Raw genomic sequence first — 23122 nt, forward strand, 5'->3', positions numbered from 1 at the left:
AAAACTTTCTGTTTGTGTCTGAAGTGTTAGAACAGAATGTATTCTGGGTTGTGTGCAGAAACTGGTAGTGTTATCTAAGGATTTTTTTTCCCCAGTCAGTGGTAAAACTGATATTGAATATTAAGGGGAACAATTTCACCTGAGAGTTTGGCTTCAAGTAAATGAGGTCTAACAAATAATGTTCATATGACGAGCATGGTCTAATCAAAGATACTTAAAATCTAAATTCATTGAATGTTTACTTGGTCAAAGAACAAAGGCCTGTTTTCTTAGCAGTGAATCCATAGTAGGAGTCAGTGGCAGATGTACTGCTACGTTTGCCTTGTTCAGTCCTAAGTTGGATTTTGCAGTTCACATTAGACTCATACCAGCTCTCTCTCAGATGTGAATGTAACCCTACATATTTATCAAGTTGTGACTACTGGATCTTAATTCTTTCCTAATTCTAACCTTTGCTTATCTCATAGTATTTTACATGCAAATAAAAGACTTTTCAAAATAAACAAACCAAAAAGCATTTAAAAAACAGTATTTGCAAATACAAAAAACATTCACTTACCTATTGAAGAATTGCCAAAAATAACAGTTACCGTTGCATTCTGAGGGTTAGGGAGTGCTTCTATGTCAGCTAAACAAGTCAAAACCTCAGTGTCCGTCGGAGTCAAAGTTAGGATGCTCAGGGCATTGTGGAGGCCATTAGATCCTTGACTTTGCTGGGTAACATACCTTGACTTATCAATGAAAGAGTCATTTGTCATCCAAGTAATGTCTGGAGCTGGAGCCCATCCTAAGGCTTCACAAACAATTTCAACTGTTTTGTTCTCTGTTACTGTTAGAGTGCTATTTTTGATGAATAAAGATCCATTAACTGTAGGAGGGAAAAGATGTTTTGTTCCTTCAGAATATTTGGCTGCATTGCTTTCCTGCTGAGAGTTTTAGATCTTATCTTGCTACCCAGAAATATCTATGCCTTGAGATATGAAGTAAAAAACATTCATTATTAACACAGATATACCATCTGCATGATATAAACATGCAAACATTGCAACTTCATGGGCATGTTGTCCAGTATGTTTAAAGCACAAGTCTCAGCTTTTAGTACTTTTCCAATAAAAAGCAGGAAATCACACTTTTTAGCCATCCTGACGTATCTCCAGTTGAAGGACAACATAATGAAATGAAAGTGTTTCTCTCTAAATTTTAAGTACACTCAGGCTTTATCGGGAAAATTTTACAGGTAGACAATGGGATGTTCTCACTGCATGAAGCATCTCCTTGACAAATGGATAGTGTCTGGTGATTAGATCTTGCTTTACTGGCTGAACTTTATCACTACTGATGCTTCAGGGAGGAGGAAGAAATCTCATACACGGGGGCTTGATACACAGGAACCTTTTGTTCCTTGGAAATGGTAATTTGCAGCAGCAATCATATGAAGAGCATTGCCTTGTGTCTCAAGGGCTTTAGTTCTACATGCCATTAAATCAAACTCGAACTGGATAGAGACTGATTATTGAGTCAGAAATCAGGAAGGAGATCTGCCCTAAAGATGGCAGAATGTTCATGTATAAAGATGTGCATACGGGGTAATCCATATTGTTTCTAGGCCAAAGATTGGTTTTGACTGACTACTGGTAGGCCTTTAATCCAATCCAACAAAGAATAAGAGACGCGACAGAAAAAAAACCACAAAGGAAGTTCAAACCTTTGTTAATGACACTCTGAATGTGACTCTGAAACCTGCTTTGAAAGCAAAATTAAGACAAGGAGGGCAGGAGGCAAAGTATGGTAAACGAGAACATGTACTCTTTTGCAGGGATAATTTGGGCGATCCATCAGAGAATTCCTTTAAGTGCAGTATAATAAAATAGCTTTCTATTGATGGCTATACGCACCTTGAACAGAAAGAAATGCAAAGCTGCTCTCATTAGGTTTCTGGGTGCTGCATTCAATTTTTCCAGAGTCACTCAGCTGTGTGTTGTGGATGATCAGCTCTGAGGTAAACGTATTGCTACTTGTGTAATTTTGAGAAGTGAAGCGGTCTGATGTTTCAACAGCCCCTTGAGAATTGATGACAGTGAGGACAGGATTTCCATTGGACAGCCAAATGAGAATTACCCATCCTGATGACAGAGTGCAATTAAAGCGGGCTTCTGAACCAGCAAGGACTGTTGCATTAGTAGGGCCACTTATAACAGAATAACAAAAGCCAAAGCCTGGAAGAAAGGAAAAATCACGCTCTGTAAATACATACACGACATCACCACCAAAGACCTTTGACTTAATTTTTACTGCCAGCAATTTAAGGCTAAAAAGCCAGGCACTCTGGCTCAAATAGTATTATTCATGGGGAGCACTGGGGTATTAAGCACTTAGTCATGTATCAGGAAAGGTTGTCGATTCAGCTACCCCATCTCTGACAGTCATCAGTACCTGGTACTTTCAGGAAAAAGTTACTTGTCTCATTTTCTACAATGCCTGTCAGTAAGTAGTGGAAATGTGTGTATGGTGAATTGACATTGCAACTGAATAATGTTAATCCCACAGTAGTAAACAGTGGTTAAAAATTACATTGTTGTAATGGCTCCTCAAGCCCATCATGACAAACCCAAGAAGTAGAGGTCTATATGATGTGTTATAGCTAACTTTATGTTAAAGATGTTAAAAGATCTTAACCAGGTCAGGGATGGAGATGTACAATCTAATCTTTCAGCTCCATCTTAGATTAAATGGTTTTCTTCAAAGATAAATTTGATTTTTGGCACCTCCCTCTCCCACTCCAAAACCACCTAAATGTCTCTCTTCAGTTTTATCATTTTGCTGAAAGAAAAGAGTTTGCTTTTAAATGGGAAAATACGTGAGTTTTCTAGACTTTAAATAAATAAAATTGTGTAAATGGTCCCCTTTCCATACTACAGACTGTGTTTGATTTTTTGCAGTCCCATCGTATATCCTTCCATGCTTTTTTAGCCAATTCAACTGCCTCTCCCCTTGTTTCTCATGCATGCATCACATACAACCTTCCCCAGCTTCTCAGGCTTTCTATTAGTCAGAGCTGCTGTAGTTCCTGAGTTTTTCTCCTTAAAAGGTAGTATGAATTTCAGCTACTATATTTCAGAACTGAAAATTGATTTCTAAGGAAGGCATTTTGTTTTCCTTTTCTATTGAACAGACCCAGGGCCTCCCATTGCCCACAGATGAATGAATGTGCAGCTGTTGCCCAGGCAGATGGTGGATCCTCTGTGTGTGGGAAGGCAGAAGCATTCACTTCTACCAAGCAGAAAGTGAAGAAAAGATGAAGGCAGAGACTTTTTTTCAAAGCAGCAGCTGTGACTTCAGTCCCTGAAATAGCTAGTGGAAATGGGTGCAGTTTTGAAGGTGGACAAATCTTAAAGGATTTCTCAGAGGCAGAACATCATATACTCTACTCTTCACAAGGGACAAAATTTCAAAGGGTAAAAACAACCCAGATTATTTGACATCTTAAGGAACAGGACCTGAGAGAGCAGTGTTGTGTGTAATTAGGAACTTGCTTTTTTTTTTGTCTTTGTTCTTAGTGATCCCTTTAGATTTTGGCTCAGTTCCCCAGAGCACGCTATGTCCATGCGCGGTATAGCAAAGACAGAGGTACAATTGATGCATTTCAAGGAGGAGTGGCTGACCATAGAGCAATTCAGGTTGGAAGTGACCTCTCCATTACAGCCCTCCTGATAAAGCAGGTTAAATTCTGAGATTGGACATGGTTGCTCATGGCGTTATCCAGTCAGTGACTGAAAATTTCCAAGGATGTGGACTGCACAGCTTCTCCAGGCAACCTGCTCCACTGCCTGACAGACCTCACTAGGAAAAAGCTTTTCCCTGTGCCCACTCTGATCCTCTTTTGCCTGTTGTCTCTTGTCCTCTTGCCACTCGCCACTGTGAAGAGCCTGGCTCTGTTTACCTGACAACCTTCTTGCAGGTGCTTCCAGGCTGCCATTAGAGACTTCGCTGCCACTGCTACAGGCTGAACAAGACCTGCTCCGTCAGCTGCTCCTCACAGTGCAAGTGCTCCAGCCTATTACCATCTTGATGGCCCTCTGCTGAACTCATTCTAGTTTATCAATGTCTTTCCTGTATTGGAGAGCCCTAAATGGTACGTTCCCATAAGCCAGTCACTTTGCTAAGTCACTGCCACCCACAGCCCTACTGATTGCAAGTGGAGTGGAGGTGGGGGGAAAGGACTGCCATTGCAGGTTCTGCTGTCAGCAAGGTTCACCTCAGGGTACTGCTCTGTCTCATCCCACACAAACTGCCATCATCTCTTCACCTGCCCCTAAATTTTAGAGTCTGCTCCCCTTTGGCCTGGTGCGTACCTGCACCTCACTGTGACAGAGTTGCTCTCTGATGGGGGCATTGAAAGGTTGTGGTGGGAAGGGACTTCAAGAAATCTCTAGTCCAACTATCTACTCCAAGCAGAAATAACTACACAGTTATCTCCAGGAATGGAGATTTCACAAGTTCTCTGCAGACCAAGCAGTCCTGCATGTGAGGTTACGCCACCACCGAATTTTTCATCGCTTATGGGAAACATTCATGCTGCAGAAGCACCAGGACTGCCAGTGCTACCCCTAAAAATTCAGGCTCTAGTCTGCATAATTACAGCAATTAGATACTATAGTCCATAGCAGTCTAATTAAAACTCTGTGTCTGCAAATTTGGCCTGAGCATAAGTGTTCAATTATTTTCCAGGAGAAAGAAAGTCTGAAAAAGCCATTACTTCCTTGCTAAGAGTATTCAGGACAATGAAGTGATTTTAAAAGGTTTCATTCAGTCCAGGGTTTGTATATTTTAGGTAGTTTGCTCATTAACAGATTAATTATAAATTATTGAAGAAATAATTTTTCATTTGGTCAATAGCTGACGTGAGTAGGGGAGAATACGCTGTATTGTTTCACAGAAGAAAGATGTTTGATGATTGTATAAATGGAACCAGAGCCAAATCTCCATTACAATGTTGCAACCAGAGCCTTGGTGAAGGCACCCATAGCATAAGGTCTGTAATCTCATTGCTCCAGTGTCAACATCATTTTCTGATTCCTAGCTCATATTTAACCCTAGGCAGCATATATGCAACCAGGTTTGTGCCAAGAATTGTTCTTTAATATAAATAGCTCCTAGCTCCTCTCCTTCCTCCCATCTGCTGCATGTATTTACAGACAAGAGCCTTTTCATTCTTTATTTTTCAGGATTGTACAAATCTAGCTCTACCTGGTTCTTTGTATGATTGACTCGGAGCTCTCTCATGTTTACAACCACCTTTACAAAGCTTTTCCACTTTCCCACTTTCCAGGGTTATGTTACCACCACCATGCACCTCATTCTCCAAAGTATATCTGTGTGTGAGCTATGAAACATTAAATGAAAGCAAACTTCACTTCCACTAATAGTTAATAAAGCCAGATAAGATACAATAAAGTATATCTCTGTTCAATTTGAATGGCTCATTTTTTCCAGTACACTTATTCAAAGCTCTCTTCAGATTTATAAAGGTGAATGGAAATGCTTCAAAACATGAAACATCTTGAAGACAAACTCAGCAATCAAATGATAAAATCTAGAATCATAGAAAGGTTGGGGCTGGAAGGGACCTTTAAAATTGTTCATTTCTATCCCGCTGCCATGGGCACGGACACCTTCCACTGGAGCAGGCTGCTCAAAGCCTCATTGAAACTGGCCTTGAACACCTCCAAGGATGGGGCATCCACAACTTCTCTTGGCACAACTTAATGTGTTGCTTTTTAAACAATTCATACAACAAATATGCCTTAAAGCCATTTCCCCTCTTTTCTATTTGTCACTTTAGGGATTGACCACATGTCTATGGATGGCATCTTTTGCAGAGCTATGGGTTTTCTAATGAATGCGCACTGATGAAGTGAGACCATTTGTCATGTCATATGGCCCTCTTCCTGGATATTCAACATCCGGTTGTCATGATTTCCATTCATAACTTAAATTACCAGAGTTGCAATACTGTCCTAAGCCCAAATGTGTCTTTGACTAATCTACTTTTTCTTGACTCTCATTGTAGCCAGCCTTTACAATACTACTCCCAGTACACCTTTGGTGTCTATAACATGTTCATATGCTGAGTTTTTTGTATTTTTAGGCTTTGTTTTAATTCTTCCCAAATGTCTGGAGTGGACTTAAACAGCTACCATAAGGACAGACACAGCCATGAAAAAAATTCCTTAGAGTTAACACCAAAACGCATGTAGTTGCTCATGAAACAGGAGATACAGTACTTATCCATACTACTCCCCTTAATGCAAACTGATCTCTTTGCAATTTATTTCTATGCCTGTGCAAACACGTTACTTTCTTAAGCTGCTGTGGTTCATTGTGGCTCTGAATAAATAATGCGACTTTTAGAACACTGCTAGTTGTTAATTAATCATTTACTATGAGGTCATGTCTGAGAGTTCCATTATAGTCTTGAAATCTACCCCTAAACATGAATAATGAGTGATCATCAGCTCTAAAAATATGTGGCTAGTATTACTTTTGTTTATCCGGACAGTCAAGACGGTGCAGGAGGGTAGATATAAGTTATTTCTTCATTTATCTAATACAATAATTTTTTATTAGTCCATAGGTACGGTAGGATCTACATCATCTTTCACCAACATCTGCTAGAGCAACAGATTGTGATTCATTAACATCTGTGACTAAGGAGCAAGTCCATAAGCCCTGGGGATCCTATGCGTTGCAGGAGGACTGAGGAGAGGGACATAGCTCAACTTTGCCTCCATTTAGATCTCAGTAAAGTCATGGCACAATCAAAAATGGAGCTTCATGAGTCTTTCCACCTGTTGCCACAGCATTTTTAGTGGTTTTAACTGTGCCTCTTTATCTGTATCTTTTTGTTTCTATTTCTTGCCCTGCAACAGCACGTGGAGTCCAAAACTAACAGCATGTTCCACTGTCCTACCCACATGCAAACTCTGATAAAGTAACTCCTTTAAGGTCAAAGAGGACATTCAAGACAGAAATGGGATCTAAACCCTGTTATCAGTGCTTTAAGCTGGTGCTATCAGTCCTTTTCCTTCTTGCACTAAGGAGAAAATTTTAGTGCTAGTTTCATTTACATACTGCTTGAAAAATACCTTGCAGATGGCTGCTTTTAGACAATTTAAGGCCTCAAGCTAGATTGTCATTGCACTTTACAGAAATTACATGTTCGGCTCTTAAAGCTGGTTTAACATCTGCTTCCCCACACACAACCGATAAATCCCACTCAGGAAAATATCATCTTTGCAATAGGGAAATGTTAGGCTGTCCACATCATATTGCACTACCTCTTGATTTTTGAAGAACAAGACTGAGTTAGGACATCTCTCTGAGGCACATCAATAAATGTTTATAAAGCAGTCACCAGTGATAAAAGTTTGCTGAAACTGATAAGCATTTATGGTATTTCAGTTGCTTAGTCCTTCTCAACGGCGAGCACAGTAACTACCAACTCCTTTAAAAGCTGCCACACAAATACACTGTCATATCACTGGGGGGTTTGAAAAAACAAAAATGTATCTAATTCCCTGGATGATGACTGCACCCAGGGAACCTCATTTGCCAAAGAACTGCCTTTGCCCTTCACAACCGATGTTTTTCTCTTCCCCGCTTGAACTAATGCTGTAAGATCACTTTTCACAATGAAGGTTCCAGTAACAAAGGCATTGAGACATGGTTACCTTCTTTTCCTTCTCTCCTCTTCTCTGCTGACTCTGTCTTTCCTCTTTTAAAAGTGACGTATTTGGATGTAGCACAGTGAAGGACAGGATGGACATTTTGCAATAATTACTCCTTTTTCTTCCAGCCTCATTATTGTATTTAAAAATAATCTCCCCCTCTATACCCATATCAATCTTCCACAAGCCCTGCCTTTTACCCTTCAGCCTCTGTCTTCCTCCTTTCCTCCCTTCCTTCTCTGTTGTTACTGTTGGGATTTCTATGTTTTTTTCTTCTAGTCTGTTTTAAATTACCTTTTTCTTTTCAGTGTATTTTCTTGTTCACTCCACCTTGTCTTCTGCCTTCCCTGCCTCATCGCTGGCCCACTGCTTCAGCAACTGCTTCGCAACAAATTGTGTGGGATTTGGCAAGATTTTTCTTCAGCACGTATCAAGTTTATTTCAAAAACCAACAACCCTGCAGCTGAGCTTTTTGAAAATGAAAGTAGGTTAGAGCTTGTCAAAGCCTGCAGAGAAGGACTAGCTTGTTTCCTTATGCTAACAAGACTTTTTAAATGTTTATAGGATGTTTCTGTCAAGTAATACCAGTTTACTGGTACTCAGCAACACATAGTTCCGTGCACCTCCACAGCCCCCAGGTGTGTCTTGCCATCTCTTCTCTTACTCACTGATTGATAGCTGTCCCTTGTAGCCTCTCCTGGCTCTGCTGCTGGACTGCACTGCCCCTCCTTCCTTCTCTGTCTCTTGTCTTGAGACAAGAGCGATGCTCAAACTGGCTGTGCCATGCAGCCGTCTCGGCAGCCTAGTCACACCACCCAGCCTTGCAAGTCACAGTATCCCAAGAGCAGCAATACTTCTTACAAGAGCAACATCTGGCCCTCCACAACACACTTCTGTCTGCTTTGGGGTATACTCCTGTAGCTGCGACACCGCGTGAGCAGTGCCTGTTACCCCAGTACAGCTTCCAGCTGGGGCAAGAAAACATCCATTGCAGGCATGTTTTCCTAAAAGCATTAGTGAAGGGTAATAGAAATCCTCTAAAACATGTACTGCTCTGCTCTGGATGCTTAGGAAGACAGTACAAGAAACAGAAGAATAAAAACTGAGGCTTCCTTGTTATAACTTCTCCATGTTCAAAAATAAGAGACCTAAGGGCTGACTGAGCCAAAGATTGCACCTGCATCTATGATTATGTTCCTTGATATTTGTTTGTTGCTTTTTGCAGCTTATTGATAATTTGATATCTCCCATATCCAGTGACCATGAGCTTTACTATTTAATTACATGCTGTGAGAAAAAATACATTCTCGATTTGTCTCAAACCTTCTTTCTGATAGTTCTACTGGTTGCCACTAGTTATGAGAAATTGTAATTAACCATCTCACCAACCACCTCCATATAAATAATTGTTTAAATAAATCTTTATTGTTCCTTCTTTTTTACCAGCAGAAAAATGTCCCAGGCTTATGAAGGCTCCCTCATACCTCTGATCACCTCTGTCACACTTTATACCTTTCTCAGACTTAGTGGGTCCTTTTCGAAATGGAAGAGCTAACAAAACATCCAGAATCCAAGATATAATCTTTCTGAAGATTTACAAAATGCGAGGCTTCGTGGTATTGCTCTTGCTGAAGAAACTAAGTGGTGAAATTTTCTCTTTTTCAGCAATCCACTCTTTCCAAATTATCTATTCCTTCAGTTAAGTGATGCTTTGCATTGAATGTTTTATGCTCCTTTCTTACTTGCTCACTTGGCATCGTGACATTTTCTGGCAAAACTTCCTAGTCTCTTTTTTGGATTTGGCTGCCCTAAGTAATTCTGCACCACCTGCAAAGTCTGCCACCTCACAATTCACTCCTCTTCACTTGGTTGTTTAAGAGCTTGTTGAATACCACACATCCCTGTGCAGCTCTACTGGGAACACCACTCTGCTCAGAAAACTCAACGTTTATTCCTGCATTGTGTTTCCTTTCACCAATTATTAAGCCATGACAATACTTTGCCTCTCATCCCACTGCAGCACCCTCCTTTCAGAGCCTGTTAAAACCCCAGGTAGATGATAATAATAATAAAAAAAAGCTTTGTCTCTGTTACCCAACTAGTCACTTTATATTCACATTTTCTTTAAAGCTCTGTCACCAAGATAGCTTTTATGTGAACTCACTTTGAAGCTCAAGCATTTGAAATGCAAATTGGAAGCAAATTAGCAAAATGATGATTTCCACATATTTCTGGAAGCAAAATCAGCTGCTAATATTGAGTTATCTACAGACACCCCCTTCAAAGCAGTCCCCAATGGACAGGAGGGATATGAAAGGAAGGAGAGGAAAAATAAGTGGGATATCCCTGGTCACTCACATCAGCAATGAGAGAGGGCAGTCTATCTGTCTCCTCCCCACCCCATTCACTGCTTACTGTTGTATACTGAAGCCCAGTCTGAGCCATTAGATCATTCAGACTTGAAATGCACACTTAACCATTTCAAACACTTTAAACAATCCCCCTCTGGGACTGACTGTTCAATCTGTTCTCACCGCTAACTGCCATTTACATGGTTTTAAAATTAGTTCATGCATTTTGCCCACGGTGGCTCATTTCACAGGTTATGAATGTGTCCTACCTGGTAGCAAGGCTGTTAAGATGAGAGTATGTAAAATGAATTTCTGGATCCTCTCCATTGGAGCATTCTCTCCTGGTCTCCAAGGCAGAAAGCCACCAGCGGTCACTGCATACTTGAGCCGAAGCTGAAGGACAGAACATATTGAGAAATGCAGTAATGAGCTGCTGCTTTGGGTCCTGTGATAAAATGTGACTTTAAGTGACCTGTATTACAAACAAGGGGAGAAGATTAAATGCTGGAGAGTTTGGAAGGTGAACAATAACCTTTCTCAGAACAACTGGTTCAAAAGAAGTAGAGGAGCCTTATTATTACAAGAGCAACGAAGTTGGTGAGGGGGCTGGAGAACAAGTCTTATGAGGAGCAGCTGGGAGAGCTGGGGTTGTTTAGCCAGGAGAAGAGGAGGCTGAGGGGAGACCTTATTGCTCTCTACAAGTACCTGAAAGGAGGTTGTGGAGAGGAGGGAGCTGGCCTTTTCTCCCAAGTGACAGGGGACAGGACAAGGGGGAATGGCCTCACACTCCACCAGGGGAGGTTCAGGCTTGACATCAGGAAAAAATTTTTCACAGAAAGGGTCATTGGGCACTGGAACAGGCTGCCCAGGGAGGTGGTGGAGTTACCTTCCCTGCAGGTGTGTAAGGGACGGGTGGACGAGGTTCTGAGGGGCATGGTTTAGGGAGTGTTAGGAATGGTTGGACTCGATGACCCAGTGGGTCCCTTCCAACTGAGTGATTCTATGATTCAGCAGAGAAGTCTCCTCCTACGGATCTTATATCTCATGCCTTTAGTCACTCCTGGCTATTGCAACACTGCTGCTTCGGGATTGACTGTGTCAGGGAAGCTCCATCTGCACCATTAAAGTTAATTACAAGCAACTGGAATAAGTAATACTTTAAGCTGCCTGCAAATGTGTGTGCATTGTGTGTGTGCTTTCTGTGCCACCACTGACGTCCTGGCAGTCTAATGAACCCTGTCCTCCATCACTTACTGTCATGCAGGGCAACTGTGCAAGGTGCCAGCCGCTCCCCTGGGATCAGACGGGAGCAGATCTCTGTATGGAGGAGGGGTTATTACACCCCCTTGAGAAGCTGGTGCCTCCTGCACCAGGCAGCCTTCAGGAGAAGAAGTGGGGATATGCACCGCGGCACCCAAAAAGTTTCGTTTGATGTTTTCCTGTGGGCTCTACTCCAAAACTAGGATTGTCATTCATACATTGCCAGGGAGATCCTGATATCGTCATTGCTGTGGCAGTTCCTTTAGGCCCTTACTGCACAGGGGCCACTCCAGCCAGAAGGAATGGCTCCTGCCCCTCTGGCCTCTTTGTCCCACCTGCCCTGTGGCAAGGATGAGAAACACCAAATCTCTTCCCAGTTTCCCAGACTGAGCCCTCATAAAGACTGTTAGTGCAAAGAGGGTGCCCAGAATTGTTTCTCTGATCCTCAAAGAGCCTCTTACACCCCAAAATAAAACACCACAAGCTCTCCATTCTGGTCAGAGATAAGATACAGAGCTTGGGTGGGAGCCATCACCTTACTTCTGCATTTTCTGCTTTTCCAGTATTTGTGATTCACTTGTGTGATATTATTCTCCTCCCCCTCAAAATATGTGGGAGAGAGTTTGATGGTGCTGCTTGGTTTACAAAGTTCTCAGCTGGGAAATTGAAACTTGCCTTTGTGAAAGGGATACGGACTGAAGGATGCGGTTTTGTGGCCAGCCCAAATTTCTGGACAGGAAAGTGGTTTTGATTTTAGCGTGTTCTTTGCAGCAGCTCTGTGCAATGCATACATATTAGTATCACCACGGAGAAACCCTGAGTGACTTTCCTTTAGCAAGCATACTTTTTCAACTGTCCTCTTGCTAAAACCAAAATCACACCAAGGCACAAAACACAAAAGCCCTGGCCTAGCTGCTTTGCTGCCCTTAAGCAAGCAATTTATTTGTCAGTTTGGTGCAAAGACCCTGCATTAACTCCCAGTAGGCCTTTTTTTGAAAGCAGTAGTGGTGGGATGGTGCAAGGGTGGGTGGCAGTGCCTCTCACGTGGTGCCTGTGTAGGAGGCACGACCCATGCACAGACCTGCCCTGTCCACTGCCCCACTGCAAGTAACAAAACTCAATTTTGCTGTCTTTCCAGACATGTTCCTCTGTAGCATCAAGGTATACTAGACCTCTGTTCACTCTTCAATGCTTTAAGCTGGGGATCTTGATGAGTTTAATACAGCATTTGCAAGCTGACCTGCTCAGCTGGCAAATTGCTCCGCACCTTCCCATCTTGCAAGCTTTCAGGTTACCTTGCCAACTTAAAGGACAGACCTGTTAGCTAACCAACATTTTAAGCTGAACCTGTGGGCTGATTTCCTCATCTGAGTGTTAGGATGGGAGTTAGTTTGTAGTCCGGTTTGGGTTTGCCCAGTGTATTTCGAAAAGTTTTGAACAGTCCCGAGGAGGCAGCGGGGATGGAGGGTGACCGTGCACTGCTTGGAGGGATTTCTCCTTGCTCTGTGATAATTCTCAACAGGTACACAAATCAGTCAGTAGTTTTTAAGGTTAGCATTATCTGTCGTATCAAGAAAAACAGCCCAAGTAAAGCAGCAGGAAACAAATCTAAAAGCTAGGGCCATATCCTCTTCCAGGAAGCTGTGATCCCAGGCAGGTTCTACAGGCCGGGAGAGGACCCTGCCAGGCAGGACAGTAGCTTTCATACTTCCACTTACAAATCAGTGCAAGATGAGCCAAGCAAAGTTTTGTGTAGAAGAATAAACTTTCTAGAGTCTTACACTCAAATTCAGGCCAAAATCAGTAAATAACTTGGGATGAAGCAAAGCCACAAAGAAAAGCAAGGGATCTATAACATTTTGTTTCACTTTGTTTCAAAATGGTCTTTCAAGGGCCTGGAAGTATTAACCCAATCCCCAGATGAAACAGGATATTTTTGCCGCTGATGAATTAAGTACTGGGGATTTGGCTTGAGCTGCTTTTCACCTTCTGTGCAGGTGCCTAGGCGGCTCGCATTGCCAGCGCTGCCCTGCGTGTGGGGGCACCTACTGCTTGCAAGCTTGCAGCCCCACTCTGAGCCCACTCCCTCCCACCCATGCACCGAAGAGCCGAGGATAATACCGATAATATTTCCTTAACAGAGTGGCAGCTGGATCCATCCTGGCACAGAGGAGGGCTCAGATGTTTTGGGCATGCCGCAGTGCTGGGGGCATCTGCCCTAAAAGTGAGGGTTGGGGAAATGGGGGTTGCAAAACACCCCAGTGCCACCAGCTAGGGGCTGGCTTCACCGCTGTGGCAGGAGCAAACGAGAGGGTTAAATTATCTTCCGGGTGCCAGCTCCTTCTGCTGGAAAGGGAGTAATGGTTCTGGAGGGGTTACCTGGATTGCTTCCCTGGGCGTAGAGAGGGCGTCTCCGAGACTGCTTTCCCTTTGACGACAAGCCCTGCTCACACCCTACGTACGCTCAAGGGACGCAGGAGAAGGCCAGCGGCATTCAATGGGGAGCTCTGGGCCAGCACTCGCCTCCTCACCCCAGGGAAACCTCCCTCAGGCAGACGGACAGCTTCCCAAGAAGCCGCAGGGAAGGAGCTGTGACCTCTGCCGCCTCTCAGCCGCTGAGCTGGGGACAGGCGCCTGCTCTGACATTGTCCCTGCGGTACGGTGAGGCAAGGATTGCCTCTCCCCTTCCCCCCGCCCAAACACGCCTGTCGCTGCGTTAATATTTAACTGGTCCCGCAGCAGGAAGTATGGCACAGCCGATGACACACACGGGAGCAAATTTCACTCTGCCCTGGCCCAAAAAGGCTGGGTGGACGCCATCACCCGACATTTCAGCCATGCCACTTTGCCATGACGCCATGGGAGGTGCGGGATTTGTTTTCCCCAGTGTATAACTGCGCAGGTGAGTGTGTCGGCACCCCATGCCAAGGCTGGAGCTCGTCCCGCTGTTACAGCACTGCAGGTAACATGGTAGAGAGCAGAAGAACCCACTGGCAGTTCCACACCAGCTGTGCCTTCACCAGCTGGCGATGTCACCCGGTGGCATCATCAGCCACCAGCAGTGCTCGATGGGGTGAGGGCATCAGCCAGGGTACATCCAGGGGGTCCAATCAGGAGCTAAAGGAGACATGGCCAGGTACAGAGCTGGAAACAAAGCCATGACACAGTGCCAAGGGGCCCATCCTGTGTGCAGGGCATGAAGCAGAGATGAAGCAGGCTGCAGCATCACTGGGGCAGGGGCAGGGGCTGACAACCCCAGGGAGGCTGACATGGGGCACGGGGCTGTGGGCAAGGTGCAGGAGCCCTGAGAGGCTGCCAAGGGAGGGTCAGGACTGCTGGTGCCCTCAGGACCATGTCAAAATAGGTCCTTACTGAGAGGTGCAACATCATAAGAAGTTGTTGAGTAAACTGAATTAGTTTTCCATCTTTTACTGAAAAGTACAGTCCTCAAGTTTTATGGGGTTTTGTTTTTTATTTTCATATTCTTTTCCTCCTTTCATCTTTTATTTTGGGGAATTCTTTACATTATGTCAGGAAAATGTGCACTAAAATATTTCATTTAATTCCAAATATTTTGTGGTTTGTTTGCTGAGTTAAATCACAACTTCTCCTATCACTTTGATCACCAAAGCTGAGACACTGCCTCATAAGAGATGCTCTTTCAATGGCTGCAGGCTTCATCTTCTGCTTAGAGCCAAACTGCATCCTTCACATTACACCATCACTGGTCACTGAGTTGAACTGACACGACACATCAAGAGACTTCTATGATGAGTCCATCTGCTGGGAAGCTTATGTCATAAAGAAGGAACATATGACATTCCTGAACTGTATTTACTGCTGAGCAAGGTAACAGTTAGAACAAGTAGATAATTTCTGATTCAATGATTCAAAATGAAAAATTTCTGTTCAGCAAAGGGAAAAGAAAGAGTTTGTTTGGGTAATTTTGATCAATTTCCAAAATTTGATTTAAAAACCTGTGCTTTATTAGAAAAGAATATCACCCAAACTTGCTAAAAAGAAAAGAAAAAAAAAAAAAAAAAGAAAAACTGTGAAATCTGCAGGAAGTTTTTTGCCCAGTTATAATTTATTCTTTTTACTTCCTTGCTTTCCCAAGCATCTCTTTTTTTTTTTAAGCCTAAAATCTCACACTCTTCTTCAACAAACAACCCAACTTTCACAACAGTATTCTTGAGATATCTTCTATATATTTTGATTTCCATCTAAGCAAAGCTAGAGGAAGAAAAAGGAAAACATCTAATAAGATTCCATCTCTCATTACCAGAGTAAGAAAAGAGCAGAAGGTTAAAATAGATTGACTGGATTTTCAGCCTGAATTAATGAAGATAACTCTTTGTATAAATGCTTTGGAAAGGATAATTGCTGCTTTTAAAACTCTTACAAAATTATCGTTTGGCGTTACCAAGAAGAGATTGGCTCTTTCATCTTTGTAATTACTCTTCAGGTAGATTTAAGCTGCTATTAGATCCCCCCTTAACCTCTTTTGTGCCTGACTATAGCCTTGCTCCCTCAGCATCTCCTCACCAGTGTTGTGCTCTAGACCTTTGCCTGCTTGATGTCCTACCACTGGACGCTCTCTAGCTTCTCTACATACTGCTTGAACTGAGGGGCACAAGACAGCACAGGGTTTCCAGATGTGTCTAGTAAAGGGGAATAGTAGTTTCCCTGAATTTTCTGGCAACACTTCTCTGAACATGACTTAGAACATCATTTTCCATATTTGTGTTGAGAGGGCATTGTTGGCTTGTATTTACCCTGGTGTTCATTTCACCCAGGTCTCTTCATCAAGATTTCTATCCACTGTCATTTAAGCAGCACTACTGCAGCCTGTACCTCAAGTTTGTTCCACCTGATGTGCAGAACTTTGTGCCTTTTCACTCTGTATTTATTGATGTTTCTATTGGCCCGGTCCTCAAGCTTATCGAGGTCCCTTTGGATGTCATGTTGCTGCACCTGTGCTGCAGCTGTCATTATAACATCAGCTAATCACAGGCTGATCAGCTATATCTTTACCACGCTGTGGTCTGTCATGGTCTGGAGATTAGCTGTGTCCTTAAATGTGTAAACACATAAAGATCCATTACACCACTGTGCAGGCCCTCATCACGGGCATTTCATTTCTATCCCCTCAATATAGAGAGGACTAGTTGAACCCCATAGTGGGAACTAGATGTGTTGCGGCATAGAGCACCCACCATATTTACCTCCTGCTCTGGATCTGATCGCGGTGGGAATCATCAGGAGGAAACCTGTCACCTCCACCCACACATATGCTGGCTTGGTTTTCATCAGCTGAAGTCCTCCTGGGTGAATCTGGTACACAGAGACTGGATTCAAATGTCCTTTGTTTTCCCTGGGGCTGCTTGGGCTACAAACACATGTATTTCTATTCAATCAGTTATTTCTCACTGCCCCTGTTAGTTCCTTCCAGACTTTGACTTTAGTAATGAAGTGTGATATCGTGATGAATAAAACTATTGGCACTGGTTAGGTTGTGCATGGGATAAGACATTACACAGCCCAGTAAAGTATACAGATTTCCAATCACTGAGAACATCATGCACATACAAGATTATCCATGCTGATAAGTATTTGAAAGATCACATCCTAAGTTTACCAGTCCAATGCAAATGGAAAATCATTTTGTGAATCATCAGCCTGCATACCAGGCAGATTTCTACCTCCCACTCCAGTTTCTCTAGACACTTCTTTCCGGTTCTTCCTTTTTCTTCTGCGTGTGAGTAGGAGGATTTCTGCCCATTTTTTTTTCTCCAACCCTTCCAAACTCTATTTTGCACACCATATAATTTCTTCTGTATGGCGTGTAGACTGTGTAAACTGCTGGAGCAACCCTCGATGTTTTTTGCTGTGGATTGTGTTAGTTTGAAACATATGTTTCTGCAACTTACTGTTCAAAACCATGTAAGAAGCCCCAAGCGAAATGGACTTTCCAAGAGCCACTTAGTGAAGCTTTCTGTCATCGTCATTGTAGCCATCAGTGTCTTTTTTATTTTTTTAATTTCCTCACAGGAGAATTAGACAAATTTTCATCATGGAAAATGAAGAGCATTTAGGCATCTTGATTTGTAAACTACTTCTAATGAGCAAGAGCACAGCAGGGGAAATCACCAATCCATACACTTCCATGTTGTACATCAGCTTATTTAGCTGAGTCAAAGAAAATATGATTAAAGGATGTGAGCATTAAAATAGCAGAGAAAAGGTACAAATATAAGCTGATTTGAGGTCAGTACTATAAACAGGAATAAAATTCTTCATTTCCCCATGGAAACTGGCTTGAAAAGGGTTTTAACATTACAAAGAGCTTGAGAAATGGCTCCCTATTAAAAAAATAAAAATGTTCTTTTCTCTAGTGAAGAACAGGAGAACTGAAACCTCTAGAAAAGACTAAGATAAGAGACAAGCCGGCCTAGTGACTGAATTAGCAGTGTCTATCTTGATGCCTATAGGACACTTCTCTCTAGTAGCCAATCAGGCCAAATAGATGTTAAGCCATAACTTTTCCAGATCTGCTACCTTTTTTCTCCTCTTCCTATGATCTTATGTCTTTCCTCTACTGTTTGCCAAAATACTTGGATCTCTGAAAGGCATAATTCTCATTCAAAACAGGTTTTATTACTGTTAGCTATTGAAGTCAAGTAAGATACACAGATCATTCTCTCACAAACTTTGGTTTTCAAAATCTTTTCATTGATCTGTTAATATATTGAAAATTCACATCAGTTTTAAGCTTTTATTCACTTTCTTCTTAGTCAGGACCCAAATGCACTAGAAGAAAAGCTCTAGCAATAACAGGGCTGTGCCATTTCCTCTTTCTATAACTTTTGTTATGTTGAGATGCATTTTCCCTGCTTTGTTTCCACTTTCTAGGGTCTAAGAACTCTGGAGACCCATATCTACTTTCAATATCAAGCACAGTGAAGCCTCAATGCCAGCTGGGGTCCTTGCTGCCTGCTACATACATATTTACGTGAAAAATTAGGATACCCCAAATTAGGATACCTGTGTTGCACAATCAATAGTGTAATGTTTTTCTCCATATTTTAAAAGAAGCTTCAGTTTGTAAAAAATTGTTTGCTGAGTGAACAAAAAAGAATTACTGGACATGTAGATTAATTATCTAAAAGATATAAAGTGGGGCTGTGGGGGCACATTCAGAAGAGCTGCAATCATTATGAATACCAGTCACTATCCGCAGCATGCAGAACCCCCTCATCAGCTACTGCTAGCCAGCTAAGACACTAGCATCTATCCTAAACTATTCATCAAGGATTTTTTCTGTAGTCGTTCAAATTATGAAAGCAGCATCAGATAACACTTCACCTTTCCTAGTACAAGGGTCTAAGGTAGGCAAGGTATTTTACCTTTTAGTGAAGTCTGCTTCATTATTTTGACTACAGATTAGTCTGAAAGACTGTGTTAGCTTCAATGTGCTGGTTTAGGCTGCAAAAGTTAGCTGAGAACAATCCCACCAACAAAAAAAATGTTTTATGTTGATCTGAGGTATCCTGTTCTATCTCCTTTCTAGGAAAACAGACTATCTTTGTCTTGACCTAAATATTCACTAAGTGATGCTACTGTAAATCAAGGCCTGGGAAAATCCTTAAAAAACTCATAACACCAGTATAGCTCATCTGATTTTTCCTTGTTGTTGCTGTCTTTTCATGAGCATTCTTTTGCTGGGTTTTATGTAGCCTGTGAATCCTCTGTGAAGAATTGCTGTGGATCCTTAATGAGGAGAGCTTTGGGCATAATCTTCTCCCAGACTTTCAGACACAAAAGGCCACAAGATTAAATGCTTTATTTGCATGAAGATCCTTGCAGTTTTTATTTGACATTAATAAATCTGTACAAATGGAATGTAGTTCTTCAGTACTTTCCTGACAGCACTCCTTCTGAACCACATTCCATGTTTCCCTTTCGTAGGTGCATTCTTCCTCTCCAGCACTGAAATCGATGCTGTAGCAGGTAAAACGAAAATGTCATAACTCAAGGAACATATATTAATGCATTCAACATAGAGTCTAAGTGACAATAAGTAAAAAATGAAGTGTATCACAGAATGAAAGAAGAAGCAGCTCTGGTCCTGTGAGGAGGAGTGCACATCTAAGAAGAAAATTTTTAGTGCTTTCTAAGACTTCAGTTTCCCTGGCAACATTTTCTTTAGCTTTAGAAATGTTTTGTCTCTGGTCCAAATAGTTAGCTTAATTGCTGTGGTTATCACTCAGTTTGTTCTAAGGAACCTTACAATTTATGATAGCATGCCAAGAAAATGTAAACACTATTCTGTACACTCATTATAACCACAATTACGTTTCTCATTATTGCTTAGGGTCACAATTTTAGACTCCCTCCAGAGCTTTACATGCACAGCTAAATTCTTCAAGGAGTTCAGGCAAAGTGCAAGTCTATCCAGACCTCCTTTAAAACTCCTGTGCTCAACACCTACCAACCAGTGCTCGGTAAGTCCAGCTCTGGACATGACAGAAGATCAGTGCACAATCATTGTTGGTGATATGCATACACAAGCACTATGCTCAAAACTCCAAACTCCACAGGACTTACCCAATAATGTCAGCAGAACTACCAAGGGAATATGATATTATACACCTTTTCTTTCTTTCCTGGTGATTTTGCAAGGTTACCAGTTATGAGAAACATTAATACTTACACCTCTGAAAACAGAATATTAACGAATATTCCCTAAGTGACCTGCAGGTGTGATCCAGGCTGACACTGCAATGATGAGAGAGCAGGTTACCAGCATAAAAGTAGGCTTTATCTTGGAAGAGCCGTGTCTCTTTTGCATTTTCATGAAATGCATCCTTATGACTGACATTTTACTGAATGCCCTTTGGGGATTCAGTTCAGACCACCAAGTAGAAATGGCAGTTTTTTTTTTCTTAGAAATAAATGTCTCCTGTGCACTGTATCTGTGATACTGAGTCTCTGACTGAAAGCTCCCTTTTTACAGTAAGAGAACTTAAGACCCTGGCAGAGATGGTTTCAGATATTCAATTTCTCTTTATGTGGCAGAGTAATGGAAGTGCTCATGATCACTGCAGTTTTTTGGCTTTCTCTTATAGAGGAGCAGTACATTTATTTTGATATTTAACTTTTTCCTTTTGCAACACTTGTATACAAAATCAGATTGTGTTCAAAATAAGCCTTGGGAACTGTTGAGTACTGAGATCTCAAGAACATAGTAATGACTGATATGTTTATAGAGTAGAGTTTCCAGTCCGCTCTTCTCCCCTGTCCCAAGCAGCACTTTCTTCAGAAAGTTGGAGAGGGCAGTACCACACAGTTAGAGTGGCCTCCGGCAGCAAACCCCGTGCCACCTGAATTACACTTGCAAGGCATGCAAAGTTTAGCCTCAGCATAAGGGGATGGGATCCCCAAAATGGGCTGAGGGGCCAGGTGAGCACAAAGGTGCATTGCACACCCTCGTCCACGCACCAAGCTCAACCTGTCAGCCACGAGTACAGATATTCTGCTGCCTTCTCATCCCCAGCAGGAGTAAACTGCATTGCTCACATGCACTATGGCTCACTCCCACTCTTGCCTCACGGCTCAGCTCACTTTTCTTTTTAATTCCCTCGTTGAACCTTTACTAGCAGAAGCACATGTAAAAGCTGCAGGTCCCTTTACGTATCAGAGTCAAACATTTACTTACAACTGCTGTTCCAGCAATAACAATTAAATTAAACATGAAGGGAACAGAGCTGCCTGGAAGATCTACAAGCTGGAGGTGTAAATCACACCACATAACTAATTTATGACATTCTGCGCCTACAGCTGTACGCTGACAGTTTGTAAGTGTAAGGGCGGCTGTGATTTCTAAGTGCTTTTGGTGACGAAAGAATAGGAAACTGGTTAGATGGGCCTCTCTCCCTACAACTAAAGTCATACATTAAATGAGGTCAGGTTAGGTCAGTAGCTGAACAAAAATGATGTTGCGTACATGGTTCAGCTGGAAACATTCCAAGAAGCATCTTGGATTTATTTTTTCCCCATAAAAATAATGCGGTTTTGAATTTGTGAAACATAAGGCGGCAACAAGGTTATTTCTCAACCACTGAAATTGCCCAATTACATTTTCCAGTGAAAATGTACTTGAGTGAACTTTTTAGAAGCCTTAAACCCACCATATTACTAGGCTTTGAAAATTCTCTATTTGCTCACCCAGAACATGTGCAAATTCAAGTTTGAAGTCCCTTTTTTTTCAGGCTGGATCTCCTTTGTATTTCATATATCTAAGTCCTAGGATTCAGATGCTTTCCTCTATCCAGTTTATGTTTGTAGATGCTTCTGAAAATACATTGGTGCAAGGAACATAAGTCCAGCTGCAAGCAAACAAGCAAAATACACTAGAAAGGTCAGCAAAGAAAAAAGATAAAATAAAAGAAAATGGTAGTAAAGGAGACCTTTTCTAGTTACAGTTTTCAGTTCATAACTGCTTGTGTTTGGCAAACAATCTGATGGCCTTCAGTTATTTGACATTTCCCTTTTAAGGAATTGGGGAATAGAACTGTGCATCCTGCTCCCATGGAGCATGGACGTCAGCCAGTCAGCCACAAACAGTACTGGCTATGGTGACACGGGCAAAATCATTTCAGGTTGGAGCTTAATCTTCAAAAAAGTATCAGCTGTGACTAAAATTGTCTTTTATCAATTCCCTTGCTTTTTTTTGAAACAATCTTGCACTTAACACCCTTGTTATTTGGGAAAAAACAAAAAGTTCTGAATTCAGGTCATGGCACGTTCCTAAGTTTTTGGTTTAAGGTGAGTTTGACTTTGTACCATGTGTAAACTGTGAATGGCAAAATGTGGCAGAACTGCATGCTTAATACTTGGGAACGCACTCTCATTCTTGATCACCTTCTTTTTTGGGGGAATTATGCATTTGCCTTAGGAAGAAGAACCAACCACTCATATTGGGATGTACATACTAAGGCATTTTAGAGAAGGGGAGAAAATTCAACAGATTCAGAGTCAACAATGCTAAGTGCTGGGTCCTGCACTGAGCACACAACAACCTCATGCAACACTTCAGGCTTAGAGAAACGTGGCTGAAAATCTCTCTGGTAGAAAAGGACCTGGGAGTGTTGGTCAACTGAATATGAGCCAGTGGTGTGCCCAGGTGGCCAAGAAGGCAAATAGCATCCTGACTTGTATCAGAAATGGTGTGGCCAGCAGAAGGACCAGGGAAGTGATCATCCCTTTGTACTCAGCCCTGGTGAATCTGCACCTCTGTGTCCAGTTTTGGGCCCCTCACTACAAGAAAGACATGGAGGTGCTGGAGCACATGCAAAGAAGTGCAATGAAGCTGGTGAAGGTTCTAGAGACCAAGTCTTATGAGGAGTGGCTGAGGGAACTGGATTTGTTTAGTTTGGAGAAAAGGAGCCTGAGGGAAGACCTTATTGCTCTTTATAACTACCTGAAAGGAAATTGTAGCAAGGTGCATGTTGATCCCTTTTCCCAAGTAATAGGTGATAGGATGAGAGGAAATGACCTCAAGTTGTGCCAGGGGAGGTTTAGACTGAATATTAGGAAATATTTCTTCACTGAAAGGGTTGTCAAGCCCAGGCTGCCCAGGAAAGTGGTGGAGTCACCATCCCTGGAGATGTTTAAAAGATGTGTAGCTGTAGCACTAAGGGACACAGTTTAGTGGTGTAGTGGTGAACTTGGCAGGGTTAGGTTTATGGTTGGACCTGATGATTTTCAAGGTCTTTTCCAACA

The 23122-nt window shown here is 42.2% G+C and overlaps 1 protein-coding gene and 1 long non-coding RNA gene across 5 annotated transcripts in view; one reads left to right on the forward strand and one right to left on the reverse strand.

The window, feature by feature from the left end:
- Positions 1 to 14013, reverse strand: part of IGSF5 (immunoglobulin superfamily member 5) — a 35302-nt gene extending 21289 nt beyond the window's left edge. For all 3 annotated transcript variants that reach the window (XM_054056173.1, XM_054056174.1, XM_054056172.1), the window contains exons 1-4: positions 13718 to 14013; positions 10348 to 10471; positions 1896 to 2216; positions 560 to 868 (exon numbers count right to left, since the gene is read on the reverse strand). In XM_054056173.1, the coding sequence (XP_053912148.1) occupies positions 560 to 868; positions 1896 to 2216; positions 10348 to 10405 (688 nt within the window). In that variant the 5' untranslated portion in view covers positions 10406 to 10471; positions 13718 to 14013. The remainder of the gene's footprint in view (positions 1 to 559; positions 869 to 1895; positions 2217 to 10347; positions 10472 to 13717) is intronic.
- A 92-nt stretch (positions 14014 to 14105) lies between these two features.
- Positions 14106 to 21719, forward strand: LOC128853773 (uncharacterized). Of its 2 annotated transcripts, none has more exons than XR_008452527.1 (3): positions 14106 to 14240; positions 15013 to 15187; positions 19307 to 21719. It is a non-coding gene; the product is annotated as an uncharacterized LOC128853773 (long non-coding RNA). The 2 variants fall into 2 exon arrangements; XR_008452526.1 differs by lacking the exon at positions 19307 to 21719 and adding an exon at positions 18251 to 19261.
- The last annotated feature ends 1403 nt before the right edge of the window (positions 21720 to 23122 follow it).

This window comes from Cuculus canorus, chromosome 1 (assembly GCF_017976375.1).
Source record: "Cuculus canorus isolate bCucCan1 chromosome 1, bCucCan1.pri, whole genome shotgun sequence".
NCBI classification, from domain to species: domain Eukaryota; kingdom Metazoa; phylum Chordata; class Aves; order Cuculiformes; family Cuculidae; genus Cuculus; species Cuculus canorus.